The 14,998-nt window shown below is 41.2% G+C and overlaps 1 protein-coding gene across 1 annotated transcript in view; it reads right to left on the bottom strand.

Moving 5' to 3' along the window:
- The window catches only part of cdh22 (cadherin 22), a gene marked incomplete at both ends in the record, with an annotated part of 104,857 nt that overhangs the window by 84,449 nt on the left and 5,410 nt on the right, over positions 1-14,998 (bottom strand). Inside the window, one exon of the mRNA XM_081380629.1 lies at positions 329-623. Within this exon, the coding sequence (XP_081236755.1) occupies positions 329-623 (295 nt within the window). The remainder of the gene's footprint in view (positions 1-328; positions 624-14,998) is intronic.

Here is a 14,998-nt window from a genome sequence, read left to right as displayed (position 1 = left end):
AATAATTAAACACTAAGTTATCATATTAGAATGATTTCTGAAGGATCATGTGACGCTGAAGACTGGAGTAATGATGCTGAAAATCCAGGTTTGATCACAGGAATAAATTACACTTTACTGTATATTCACTAGAAAACATTTATTTTAAATTGTAATAATATATAACAGTATTACTGTTTTTGCTGTAGTTTTGATCAAATAAATGCCTTGATGAGCAGAAGAGACTTCTTTCAAAAATCTTTAAATCTCTAAAATGATTCCAAACTCAAATACCAGTATTTAAAAAGCAACAGGTCCGCATGTAAATCCAGTGTAAAAGGTATCTTACCGATAGGAGAGAGTTCTGCCACACTTCCGATGTAGGGACCTTCCAGAAACTTGGGCTCGCTGTCGTTGATGTCCTGGACTTTGATGACGAACTCCGACTCGGGTTCAAGCGGCCCGTCGGTCAGGCGGTCTCGTGCTTGAGCTCGCAGGGTGTAGGAGGTCTTCTCCTCGCGGTCTAATCTCTCCGTGGCGTGAATGTCACCGGTGATCTCGTTGATGATGAATATAGTGCCTGCTCCCTCTCCAGAGATAGTGTACTTAATAGAGCCGTCCCCTTCATCCGAGTCGGAATGGATCTGTTGATTAAAGCACAGAGGACACATCCTGAGTGTGTGTGAAGTGGGTGGAGTGCTGTTGTTCAAGGGAACTATCTCAAACACTGAACCCGCATTTGAATTGGAATGGTGAGGAAAGACATTTTCTGAATTACAATGCACAGAAAGTAAACACCTGGGGGGAATTTCAGTAGTCAAACACAAGATGCAAAACATGAAGAAAAAAAATCATCATTAATATCTGACATATTTGGATGGATGGATGGATGGATGGATGGATGAATGGATAGATAGAAAGAAAGGATGAATTAAATTATTATCATTAATAAAATAGTAATATTAATGAAAGAATAAATTCTATGAAAACATTGATCATATGTGCTATTCCACCATGAAACTATAGGACATTTTTTTAAATATAAGCAATAGTTTTTTAAATTTATTTATTATTTATTTAATACTTTATTTTTATTCAATTGAATGAATATTGTACTGTATAATAAAATATAATAATATTTTGCAACAATTAATACATCAGTTAAATTAAAATGTCAATTTAAAACATTGCATATTAAGGTATAATGTTTTTTAGAAATAAAAAGAAATAATACATTTATCTTAGAATATATTGTATTATTAAACATCCTCAGCTGTGATTCAGATCCTCATGTGCAGAAAGCCAAACAGTAAAACTACATAAAATGTTTACAAACACCCATTTACTGTTCGAAATAAATAAAAAATGCTAAGAAAACAAGTGAACGAGTGAATGACTGAATGAGTGAATGTTTGAGAACACATCACATCCATGTGTAAAATACAGTGATTCATCGTTGTGTTTCCTCGTGAGTTCATCAGTGTGGCGAGTTGCCATGTTGAAAGGCAAAATTCCCAGTTTTCCATCCTCTCTTTCCACACTGACAGCTCCTCTAGCTGTAGCTGAAGCCTCTTGGCATCTCATTGAGTCATTACTATGGCAACAGATGTACGGAAGACGTACCGGATATTCACTACAAAGCCTGACCAAATGCATTTCATCATTTACAAAATAATCTGGGAAGAGCCAGTCCTAAAAATGTTACAAAGTCAAAAAAGAAATACCCTTATTTACTTCCCGAATGTTTGTTCCTGCAAGTGTGTTCCTGTTGATTCGTCAGGGCACATCAGGGTTGTTCAGAACCCAATTCAATTCCAATTCAATGTTAACTTTATTTTTTTAACTAGAAATGCAAAGTTTGTCAAGATAAACTCTGAACTTGTTTGAAAAGAGAGAGAGAAAGACAACATAACAGAGAAACTCATGATGCATAAATTCAAGTCTGTACATCCCTGCATTTATTCCCTATTAAACATCCTATTTCACACTAAAATATCACATTACAGAAGTGAAATGGGTTGCGAACACCACTTTAACTGGCTAATTGTGTGGTTCAGTTTACGGTCTAATGCCATCTAAGTTTGTTTAAGCGTATTTCACCCAAGTAATGACTTTTTATTGGACTATAACAATCTTTTTCCTTCATCTATGGATCAGTAATGATGGCAGTCAGTTCAAGAATCGCTGCTTTGGGGAGGGGAAGGTTTTTAGACACACAGCCAGCCGGAGGCTCATTGTGTTTAAAGGGAGACGTATTTCTAAACCCAGGCCTGCGAGTGCAGTTTGGAGCCATCATGGGGTCCGACAAACAAAAGAAAAGAAATAAATCTCAAGAAATCACCTCTACATTTCATAGGATTTTCAGAGAGGTGAAAACTGTCAGACTTGCTAAAGCAGATCAAACCAGCAACAAATCTTTTCTTTTCTTTTTTTAGTGCAGATGATATTTATACAGCCAAAAAGTAAGATGAACTTCAGATAGCGTGTAATGTAAATCAATGAGGTCTTAAAAACAGTATAACAAACTACTTAGAGTACATAACATGCATCTTTATATCAGTCGTCACTCTATATCTGCCTGTAATGTCTTAAGATGATTTTTAAATGCTTAGTTTTATGACCAAAGTTCTGTAGTTTTAAAGCGTAACTCTTGCCAAAATTGAACCTAAGCTCTTTTTGTTAATCTACCCGAGTCAAACTTTCGTGTAAAAGCATAATTAGAATTGAATTTTATTTTCGTTTTAGGTTAAAATGCCTTTTGAATGGGAGTGCTTGGGGCACTTCTATGATAGCATCAAAATCGCTATTTTTAAAACACTAAGAAGGCTCAACACAACATGAAACTTTGCTGGAAGTATCACCAGGGGCTCTACACATGAACTCCAGCATTGACTACATTGTTTGTGTACACAAAGTTTACTAAAAAGAAAGGTTTTGTACGACTCACTTTATCAGTTAGTGTTTCCGGTGGCTGGAATTTTGTCAGTCAAAATTAGTCGATCTCCGAATGCAATGTAACATGAGGAGAGTACAGATGGAAAGCTCCTAAAGCGTGTGTCCATATAAATTCACGGATAAGTTATCATGCTTTTCACTGAAATTACAAGTTCATGACATTTCCTCATATGGAGTCAGTTCATTACGTTGCATTCGGAGATCGACCACTTTTGACTGACAAAATTCCAGCCACCGGAAACACTAACTGATAAAGTGAGTCGTACAAAACCTTTCTTTTTAGTAAACTCGGTGTACACAAACAATGTTCTCAGTGCTCGAGTTCAGGTGTAGAGCCGCTGGTGATACTTCCAGCACAGTTTCATGTTGTGTCGAGCCTTCTTAGTGTTTTAAAAATAGCGATTTTGATGCTATCATAGAAGTGCCCCAAGCACTCCCAGTCAATTTGACCTAAAACGAAAATACGGTCAATCTTAAAAGTGCCGTTTCCATTCTAATTATGCTTTTACATGAAAGTTTGACTTGGGTAGATTAACAAAAAGACCCTAGGTTCGATTTTGGCGAGAGTTACCCTTTAAAACTTACAATGCAATGATGATAGAGAGGTGAACAAATAAACCCTACTCAAAAGCCGGATGATCATATTTGCTACTCATGATTATTCAAAAAAAAAATGATGCATGGATAATCAAGCTGAACCCAAGTTACTTCAGTAAGTGTTCATCTTGAAATATTACCAACAATGTAGAAATGATTCTTACATTTACTTTATAAAAATCAGAAATGATTTCACAGCAAAAAAGACACGTGACGCACGAGCTGAAGGAGGACGTTTTGACTAAAGGCTTTTTAAAAGTATAATCTATAAATCAGATGACAGAGGTCATTAAACTGTGTTGTTTTTCAGTAAAGGTTTGAGGTGATCTATTGAGATGCAGAGATCTCTGCACTGCAGTGTTGTAATGCTCCGTCGACTGGATCATTGTGGGTTTTCTTTAGCTTCAGTCTCTGTTTCCCATTATAATGTGCCTCTGTCTGTAGCCTGGCAAAATCTGCAAAACAGCAGTGGACAGAGCGAAATCACCCTCTCCATCATCAGCGTGTTAAATATTTTATAAAGCCTTAATTAAATAGCAGCTTCTATCACCCCCGTGGGGATTTTCATTAGGTATTTGTCGTAAAACATGGGAATAACGCAAGCCGGCCTACAATATTGCATTCTTTTACGCCTCTTTCCTCATTTCAAATCCCACCCTTGGTCGAATAAAACATGCACTTGAAACTATCCTCTTTTTTGGCGTATCAATATTTCAGCAGTAATAAAAAAATAAAATAAAAAAACCCTCTCTAACAGGAAGACAAAGAAAGCTGGGCAATATCTCAAGAGCTGGAGGATAAAAAAAACTATTTCTCCCTGTCTGTTCACAGGGAGAGTTTGTTCAAAGAACGCTCCTGGAGTCTTTTGTGTGCATTAGCGCATATTGAGATCATATGATCAACATCAACATCTGTTCCCCCAATTATGTGCATAAAAATAATAAGACAGAACTGCTGAGTGTCCTGGATTTCCTCTGACTCCGCTGCTTTCCCTAATGAAATGAGAACGCACAATAAACATGCCACAGCAGGAGTGAAATGCATCTTTTACCTGACAAACGATGTTATCGGTGGATGGCAGACGGGAAGCGGTTCTTAATCTGCGCTCACATCACACCGCGGTAAACGGTGCGACCGGGGTCTCGTCTGAGCAGGACATGTCAAACCACAGGTCATGTGGAGGTCTTATCCTCTTTAGCTACCTCTCTGCCTAGAATATTTAGTCTTTGATTCATCGGTGGCCATTCACAATATTGATTATACTGCCTTCATTACTTAGTCTTCAACTAAATAGCATCACTTTGCAGCCCTCGAGCCTGAGCAAGACTGCAAGTAGGATGCAAATCTAAAGAGCTTTTCATAAGATACCTTAGGATAAAAACACTACAGCTCTGGTGAGCTTCTTTACTGTCGACTGTCCACATATTAGGCTTTTTCTAACTGAGATAAGTGACTGATTTGGAGCACTACATAGGGAAACACTCACAATTAGCATGACACAAAGTAGATTTGACTCAAAACAGATTCTGACACTGAATCCAATGATTATAATGTTGACATGTTCATTAAAAATACACCTGCATATTAACCCTGTAAAATATGACATTTGAAACATTAGTCAGAAATAAATTGAATTTTTTGGAAAGTTTATTGAACCTTTAGAGAAAGTACTAGATGTGTTTTTGTTCAGTATCATATTTGATACATCAGGCTTTTATTTTATTCAGAGGCACAAACTGAGTAAAAATGCAATTTAGTGCAGATGATGATATTTATATGGCCAAAAGTATGAAATTGTAATCCAAATAAATGGCATCTGTATAACAGTGTTGCAGACTACTTCCATAAAATGCTTATAAATATTAGTTGTCATTCTATATATGCCAATCATACATTTAAATGCTTAGTTTATGATCAAAGCTCTGTAGTTTTAAAACATATAATGCAATGCAATACAATGTTGATTGAAAGGTGAATGAATAAACCTTCCTCAAAATCCTCATATTTGATAATCACATAAAAAAAAAGTTTATGTTTGTATATATTAATTAAAGCTAAGTTGCTTCAGTCCAGTAAGTGCTTATCTTTAAATATATCTAACAATATAATTATGTTTAATTTATTAAAATCAGTAGCCTAAAGATTTCAGATCAAAATATTTTCATTATCAATCTCCACCGGCCTTGAGACGTTCTCTCGTGGCTCTCGCCCTCGTGTCGTTCTCTCGTGGCTCTCGCCCTCGTGTCATTATCTCGCGGCTCTCGGCCTCATGTCGTTCTCTCGCGGCTCTCTGCCTTGTGTCGTTCTCTTGCGGCTCTCTGCCTTGTGTCGTTCTCTTGCGGCTCTCTGCCTTGTGTCGTTCTCTCGCGGCTCTCTGCCTTGTGTCGTTCTCTTGCGGCTCTCGGCCTCATGTCGTTCTCTCGCGGCTCTCGCCCTCGTGTCGTTCTCTCGTGGCTCTCGCCCTCGTGTCATTATCTCGCGGCTCTCGGCCTCATGTCGTTCTCTCGCGGCTCTCGCCCTCGTGTCATTATCTCGCGGCTCTCGGCCTCATGTCGTTCTCTTGCGTTGTTCTCTCGCATCATTCTCTCGCAGCTCTCGGCCTCATGGCGTTCTCTCGCGGCTCTCGCCCTCGTGTCATTATCTCGCGGCTCTCGGCCTCATGTCGTTCTCTTGCGTTGTTCTCTCGCATCATTCTCTCGCAGCTCTCGGCCTCATGGCGTTCTCTCGCGGCTCTCGCCCTCGTGTCATTATCTCGCGGCTCTCGGCCTCGTGACGTTCTATCGCGGCTCTCGGCCTCGCGTCGTTCTCTCGCGGCTCTCTGCCTCGTGTCATCCTCTCACGGCTCTCTGCCTCGTGTCTGTCGTTCTCTCACGGCTCTCGGCCTCATGTCGTTCTCTTGCGGCTCTTGGCCTCATGTCGTTCTCTTGCGGCTCTTGGCCTCATGTCGTTCTCTCGCGGTTCTCTGCCTCGTGTCTGTCGTTCTCTCACGGCTCTCGGCCTCGTGACGTTCTATCGCGGCTCTTGGCCTCGTGTTGTTCTCTTGCGCCGTTCTCTCGCGGCTCTCGGCCTCGTGTCGTTCTCTTGCATTGTTCTCTCGCATCATTCTCTCGCAGCTCTCGGCCTCATGTCGTTCTCTCGCGGCTCTCGGCCTCATGTCGTTCTCTCGCGGCTCTCGGCATCATGTCGTTTTCTCGCGGCTCTCGGCCTCGCATCGTTCTCTCGCGTCGTTCTCTATTGGCTCTCGGCCTCGTGTCGTTCTCTCGCGGCTCTCGGCCTCATGTCGTTCTCTCGCGGCTCTCTGCCTCGTGTCGTTCTCTCACGGCTCTCTGCCTCGTGTCTGTCGTTCTCTCACGGCTCTCGGCCTCGTGTCATTCTCTCGCGGCTCTTGGCCTCGTGTTGTTCTCTTGCGCCGTTCTCTCGCGGCTCTCGGCCTCGTGTCGTTCTCTTGCATTGTTCTCTCGCATCATTCTCTCGCAGCTCTCGGCCTCATGTCGTTCTCTCGCGGCTCTCGGCCTCATGTCGTTCTCTCGCGGCTCTCGGCATCATGTCGTTTTCTCGCGGCTCTCGGCCTCGCGTCGTTCTCTCGCGTCGTTCTCTATTGGCTCTCGCCCTCGTGTCGTTCTCTATTGGCTCTCGGCCTCATGTCGTTCTCTCGCGGCTCTCGGCCTCATGTCGTTCTCTCGCGGCTCTCGGCCTCGCGTCGTTCTCTCACGGCTCTCGGCCTCGTGTCGTTCTCTCGTGGCTCTCGGCCTCGTGTCGTTCTCTTGCGGCTCTTGGCCTCATGTCGTTCTCTCGCGGTTCTCTGCCTCGCGTCATTCTCTCACGGCTCTCGGCCTCGTGTCGTTCTCTCGCGGCTCTTGGCCTCGAGTCGTTCTCTCACGGCTCTCGGCATCGTGTCATTCTCTTGCGGCTCTTGGCCTCGTATCGTTCTCTTGCGCCGTTCTCTCGCGGCTCTCGGCCTCGCGTCGTTCTCTTGCGCCATTCTCTCACAGCTCTCGGCCTCGTGCCGTTCTCTTGCGTCGTTCTCTCGCATCATTCTCTCGCCGGCTCTCGGCCTCGCGTCGTTCTCTTGCGCCGTTCTCTCGCGGCTCTCGGCCTCGTGCCGTTCTCTTGCGTCGTTCTCTCGCATCATTCTCTCGCGGCTTTCGGCCTCATGTCGTTCTCTCGTGGCTCTCGGCCTCATGTCGTTCTCTTGCGGCTCTCGGCCTCATGTCGTTCTCTCGCGGCTCTCGGCCTCGTGCCGTTCTCTTGCGTCGTTCTCTCGCATCATTCTCTCGCGGCTTTCGGCCTCATGTCGTTCTCTCGTGGCTCTCGGCCTCATGTCGTTCTCTTGCGGCTCTCGGCCTCATGTCGTTCTCTCGCGGCTCTCGGCCTCATGTCGTTCTCTCGCGGCTCGCGGCCTCATGTCGTTCTCTCGCGGCTCTCGGCCTCATGTCGTTCTCTCGCGGCTCTCGGCCTCATGTCGTTCTCTCGCGGCTCGCGGCCTCATGTCGTTCTCTCGCGGCTCTCGGCCTCATGTCGTTCTCTTGCGGCTCTCTGCCTTGTGTCGTTCTCTTGCGGCTCTCTGCCTTGTGTCGTTCTCTTGCGGCTCTCGGCCTCATGTCGTTCTCTCGCGGCTCGCGGCCTCATGTCGTTCTCTCGCGGCTCTCGGCCTCATGTCGTTCTCTCGCGGCTCTCGGCCTCATGTCGTTCTCTCGCGGCTCTCGGCCTCATGTCGTTCTCTCGCGGCTCTCGGCCTCATGTCGTTCTCTCGCGGCTCGCGGCCTCATGTCGTTCTCTCGCGGCTCGCGGCCTCATGTCGTTCTCTCGCGGCTCTCGGCCTCATGTCGTTCTCTCGCGGCTCTCGGCCTCATGTCGTTCTCTCGCGGCTCTCGGCCTCATGTCGTTCTCTCGCGGCTCTCGGCCTCATGTCGTTCTCTCGCGGCTCTCGGCCTCATGTCGTTCTCTCGCGGCTCTCGGCCTCATGTCGTTCTCTCGCGGCTCTCGGCCTCATGTCGTTCTCTCGCGGCTCTCGGCCTCATGTCGTTCTCTCGCGGCTCTCGGCCTCATGTCGCTCTCTCGCGGCTCGCGGCCTCATGTCGTTCTCTCGCGGCTCTCGGCCTCATGTCGTTCTCTCGCGGCTCGCGGCCTCATGTCGTTCTCTCGCAGCTCTCGGCCTCATGTCGTTCTCTTGCGGCTCTCTGCCTTGTGTCGTTCTCTTGCGGCTCTCTGCCTCGTGCCCGTTATCTCACAGCTCTCGGCCTCGTGTCGTTCACTCAGCTCTCGGCCTCGTCCTGCTTGCCACAGGGTGCAACAGGTTTACCAGCAGTTTTCATCATGTAGATCATTTAGAGGCCTTAGATATTAGTGCATTAAATATGATCAAGTCAAATCTCACTTTGCAGTCCTCCAACCACCAGTAAGACACTACCGATTTAAACTGGGTAAACCATTTAGACCAGGAAAAGACTACCATGGACAAACAGTTAGAGACTGAATTGGTATTTTAGTGCTGTTACTGTACCATGAAGTGGCTGACGGAGCAGCTGAGCTCCAGGCTGTGTGAACTGCCACCTCTCGGGTCAGAACACTAACAAAGCAAACCTGTTAGCTTGCAGTCGCAGTGAAGGAGGCAAGCCGACACTCCAGATCTCTCACCTCTGATGAGCGCCGAGGCAAGAGAAGACACTGCAGTGCACACGACCAAATGTGAATAAATGTGTGACGTGCAGGTCAAAAAGTCAAACTTTAGGATATACTATAGGAACTATATACACTCTTGTGCTGAAATATGTTTTGAAGCATTTGAATGCATCTTGGGTTGCACTGAGCTCTGCAATGGGTGCAAATATTTTATTTAGCATGAATATTTCATAAACACTCTATACCGTTCAAAAGTGTGGGTTCGATAAGATTTTTCTATGTTTTTGAAAGAAGTCTCTTATGCTCACCAAGGGTGAATTTATTTGATAAAAAGTACAGAAATATTATTACAATTTAAAATAAGTGTTTTCAATTAGAAAATATTGGAAAATGTAATGTATTCTAGTGATAAAAGCTGAATTTTCAGCATCATTACTCCAGTCTTCAGTGACACATGATCCTTCAGAAATCATTCTAATATGATGATTTGATGCTCAAGAAACATTTCTGATTATTATCATCAATGTTGAAAATAGTTGTGCTGCTTCATATTTTTGTGGAAACTGTGACACATTTTAGTTTTCAGGATTCTTTGATGAATAGGAAGTTCAAAAGAACAGCATTTATTTGAAATATAATCTTTTGTAACATAAAATCTAAATTAACTGTCACTTACTGACCCCAAACTTTTGAATTATAACTGACATTATGTCAGAAGTCCTTTATTTGTAGTAAAAAGGATAATTATGAAAATCTCAAGCAAAAGAAGTGACTATGTTATCGACGCCACATTTCTATGTAATTAATCACTAAGAACTTCCAACGTGGCTTTTGATGGATTTATTTTTAAGGGCCAGATAATTAGACAATTTTCATTTCAGCTCAAACTGCAAAACAAAAAACGTTTGACATTCTCAATCGAGACTTCAACCTAGACATCTGCACATCGGGTCATGACAGCGCAAACCTCATCAGCAAACACAGGCCCTTTGTTTAGTTGAAATTCATTAGCTACACAACACTTTTTCTCAAGCGAAAGATCAAAACATTAATAATGGATTCATAAAGCTTCAGACTACAATCAACATGCACATTCTGCAAACACCCCTGACATTTAAACTATTACGATTCGTGGATAAAGAGATTTTGCATGAACATTGTGATACATTTTCAACCAGGAGTTCTGAACCGTCAGACAGAGATGCTTAAAGGAGAACTCCGGTCAATTTTAACATTGAGCTCATTTTTTTGTACATTTGGATGCCTACACCGATTTATTCTATTTTTAAAATTTGCACCCTGTTGACTTCAATGGGGCAAGTATTAAACCTGCTTTTAGCCTCTTAACATCCTTGATGTGTCATTACAAGTGCACAGAAAATGTGAGTGATTCCTTCAGAGTGAACACGAGTGAATCTGACTGCAGTAGATGTGAAAGATACAGTATGTATAAAAATGATGTTATTTAAGCCAGCGCAAATACCTGTGTTTACATCCTGTTTTCGGTTGAAGTCCAAAGTAATCGATTGCCGAGTTCAAGCGCATAGGTTTAGTTACTTATGATCACGCGCGTGAACTCGGCATATTCTAGAGAGCATTTGATTGGACAGAAAATCTGATGATAAGCTGAAGTGCAGAGTGATGTCATCAAAGTCATTTATCCATATTGTCAGAAGTGAGAAACTGTTAGTTTTGAACGATAATATCTTCTAAGTGTGAATTTTGTCATTTTTTTGAAGCACACTAGCTTGTAGATAACAGTAAGGCTAACATATTCATACTAAAAGCCAAAAAAACTGCAATTTTGATTTCAAGGGGACTTAAACCTGATACTCAGACTCAATAAGCAGTGCATACAATGATAGTGTGCTTTTAAGATGGGGGGGATGAAATGCTGGAATTGGAATCTCAACCCTAAATGTTGAATAAATAATTGTTTATTATATGCTGGCTTTAAATAAATATGTTTCACCTTCCTTTCAAACACAAAAGACAGAAAGTGAATGTTCCTGCATGAGCGTTTGAGCAGGTTCGCCCAAGCCTGCAGGAAATTATTTGAACACGTTGAGACATCCTTGGCATGCACGTTACGAACGCCGGCGTCTGTTCAGCGTCTCAGCACTACACGTTCAAATCCTATCAATCAATGTTCGCCGCTTGTCTGAAGGAAGAGGCTGGCAGCCTTTCAAAGCGCAGTGGAAATCTTTCCACTTTGCTGCGCTGCCCATATGGCGGGATGTTCTTGTCGGTGTTCGCCGTGTAAAAACTCTCTTTCCACTGTTCATTTTTTCTGCCCTGCTGCCTTTCCCTGCAAAGAGACTTCTAATATTTATCGACTCGAGGTTTACATATGTCTGGACTTCATGGCTTAACAGTGAAGGTGGGAAAATGGTGCAGTGGCCTTTTCGGCAGGAAATATTGCAACTTTCACTCTCTCTTAGAGCTCTCTGCAGAAGAGGGACTGATGCGTAGAATTAACCTTCACAATGTTCGTCTTTCTCCGACAAGCCTTTTGAGGTTTGACAGTCTAATGTAAATAGCATAAGGTCACCAGAGGCCTCTGTGAATTCAAGTGCAGTATTCCTGGAACACTTCTGAAGACATTCTTACAAAAAGACATCTGCTGAAGAAAAGACTGGTGTCATTATGAAGCATTATTGGGCTTAAAGTTAATGGGTGCAATTAAAGCTATTAAATTAAAAGAATGAAGAAGATACCAAAGCCACTTTAGCAGGAACAAAGGTTTAGCACCAAAAATCCATGTGATAAAAGACAAAGAATAAAGGAAAAACGTCTCTATTCATCTAACTTCGCTTTGGCAGGGCTCATTTTCAAAAGTCACTAATGTTCAAACTTTTTGACGAAACTCAACATGAAACTGAACCCATAACGTGACATTTCCAGGTGAGTTTTTGTGTTTGATTTGCCAAATTTCACTACACAATGGGGTAAAAATATGAAAAGGTTCGTATGAATGTGCTCAAAAGTCTATTTGTAGCGAACATTTCCACACTTTTTGATCTACAGTCCATTAAAGGGGTAATGAACTGATTTTTTATTTTTTTTTTATGTTACCTGAGTATGATTTTTAGAATTTAGAAATACTTCAGAAATAAAAGGCCATTTTCTACCCTGATTTTAGCACTCTGTTTGAAGAGGCGTGTCGGCTGTGAGACTTCAATGTAAACGCCCACTGCTCTGAACATTTTGCATATGAAATTTTTGAAGTGTAGATTTTAGCGTTATATTTGCAGTGATGAACATTATAAGATGACAGCAACAGTCTGTTGAGCGCATGAATGCAGTGATCTCATCATTGCAGCTCAGTTTCTGCACTCTCACAAATGCCTTTATCTTAACTAACATTGCAAACACAATGTAAATAAGAGATTAATTGATTATAATGGGAGTTTTGGCTAGAGTCCAGAACTTTATCAGTCACTGATAAACTCACGCTGTTTGATTGACAGCTCCAGCGATTATAAAGGGAGTATTCTTTGATCGCTTTCTGTATATAAATTAATCAAAATTTAAATAACAAATTATTTTCATGGTACTAAAAGAAACAATGTGAAGTTGATTGTCAAGTCAATGGCTTGATTTACTGACGCATAAACAGCAATAAACGATTTTATGACTGTCTGACTGTGCATGGATCATATCAGAAATAACTGATCACAGATTAGGCATTAGAATTAACGTTTACTTGTATGTTGTGGCATCACTGTTGGGTCCATATCTTACAGTAAAAGACTGTTTTCAAAGCCTGCGCCAAAATTTGACATTTACCAAAGTGAAATGTACTGCACAAACAAATAAAAGACATTCACATAGTCGAATGCACTATATAAATAATGAATACACATAAATAAGCACTTTCATAGCATAAAAATCCTTTGGAAGGTAATGTTACCCTGGTGAAAAAAAAGTATACTTTATTATATTTGAAATATATTCCCTTTTTCAATAGTACATTGCAAATATATTTAAAAAAAATATACTATCTTTAAATATCTTAAAAGTATATTAGCATCATGCTTTTTATCTATTTTTATAATACAACTTTTAACACACTTTAAAATAATAGTACTTTAGTATATTTTCTAAAAATATATTTAAAAGCAAGCATACTTTTCATATTTCTAACAAGTGCACTATAAGTACATTGGTAATAAATATATGCTTAATTACACTTTTAAGAAATATGCTAAAAACAAGCATACTTTTAACATATTTCTAACAAGTGCACTATAAGTACATTGGTAATAAATATATGCTTAATTACACTTTTAAGAAATATGCTAAAAACAATCATACTTTTAATATATTTCTAACAAGTGCACTATAAGTACATTGGTAATAAATATATGCTTAATTACACTTTTAAGAAATATGCTAAAAACAAGCATACTTTTAATATATTTCTAACAAGTGCACTATAAGTACATTGGTAATAAATATATGCTTAATTACATTTTTAAGAAATATGCTAAAATCAAGCATACTTTCAATATATTTCTAACAAGTGCACTATAAGTACATTGGTAATAAATATATGCTTAATTACATTTTTAAGAAATATGCTAAAATCAAGCATACTTTCAATATATTTCTAACAAGTGCACTATAAGTACATTGGTAATAAATATATGCTTAATTACACTTTTAAGAAATATGCTAAAAACAAGCACACTTTTAACATATTTCTAAAAAGTACACTACAAGTCCTTTTAAGTTTTTGTGTATTTAAAGAAAACATACTTTTGTTGATCTACTTAAAATAGATTTGAGTATGCAGTGTACAAATGGCTACTTTTGTAATTGTGATTTAAGGATTTTTAATTTAAGTTTATACAATGTTAAAGATAGGCACAATGTACAATAAACACAAATCCATTACAAATTTTACATCAACAATCACACCATTGGAACACACAAGAAAATGTGTTTTCTACTGTACAGAAAGTGGCAGCTACTGGATTGTGATGTCACAAGTGGCCGTTTAATATGCAGCCAAGTAAACACTGGCTATATTGCATGGCCAAAAATGGAAGTTCACTCACTATAGGGTATCCTGTTCAGAAACACTTTTTTTTATACTGGGTGAAATGGTCCTTCCATCCTGAGAGTAGTCAATACATTATGTGTTCAGAAAAAGGAATGAAAAAAAATCAGACCTCTGTAGCAGGTGCAGGACAGTAAAAACTCTGACCAATCACTGCCACTCGGTCCGAGTGTAAAGAACCAATCAGATGCCTTCATGTCTCGTGCCCGAGCCCCACTGCGTGCGCTGCCCTGCGTGCACTCATCACATGTCACCGTTCTCGGAAACATTCAGCTCACTACACCGAGTAAGCAGGAGTTTGCGGCACAATGGAAGAGAAAATGCAGCAAAATCTACCAATGCCAGCTTTGCTGGTAACTGCTCGACCTGATAAAAAGCCTAAAAAAAAGAAAATCGGAGGCAGAAAAGGCTGCAACGAAACAGGCACTGGATAAAGCCAGAGAACAAACTTGCGTCAACATTGCAGCATTTGAATGGTGGAGACAACTGAGGGAGCAAAAGTGATGAAAAGCGATGCCGAGGTTGCGTTCTTTCTGCTGAACAGGTAATTATTTGTTTTGCTCCGGGGGGATTTGTTATTTCCATGATATATGTTACGTTAGGCCACGTAAGTTAGCTACTTTTGTAGCTAGTGCTAACTAGCAATGCTAACATTAGCTTCTCTGTCGGTGTAAGCAGAGAATTGCTGAGTCCCAATTCGCGTACTATCCGTCCTAAATAGTATGCGAAACTAGAATTAGTACGTCCCAAATCGTAGCATGTTGAAATGAGTATTCCAAA

Source organism: Scardinius erythrophthalmus (assembly GCF_964197995.2).
Source record: "Scardinius erythrophthalmus genome assembly, chromosome: 12".
In the NCBI taxonomy this organism is placed as follows: Eukaryota; Metazoa; Chordata; class Actinopteri; order Cypriniformes; family Leuciscidae; genus Scardinius; species Scardinius erythrophthalmus.
The sequence above is the reverse complement of the archived record's forward strand: the minus strand, read 5'-3'. Positions and strand labels throughout refer to the sequence as shown.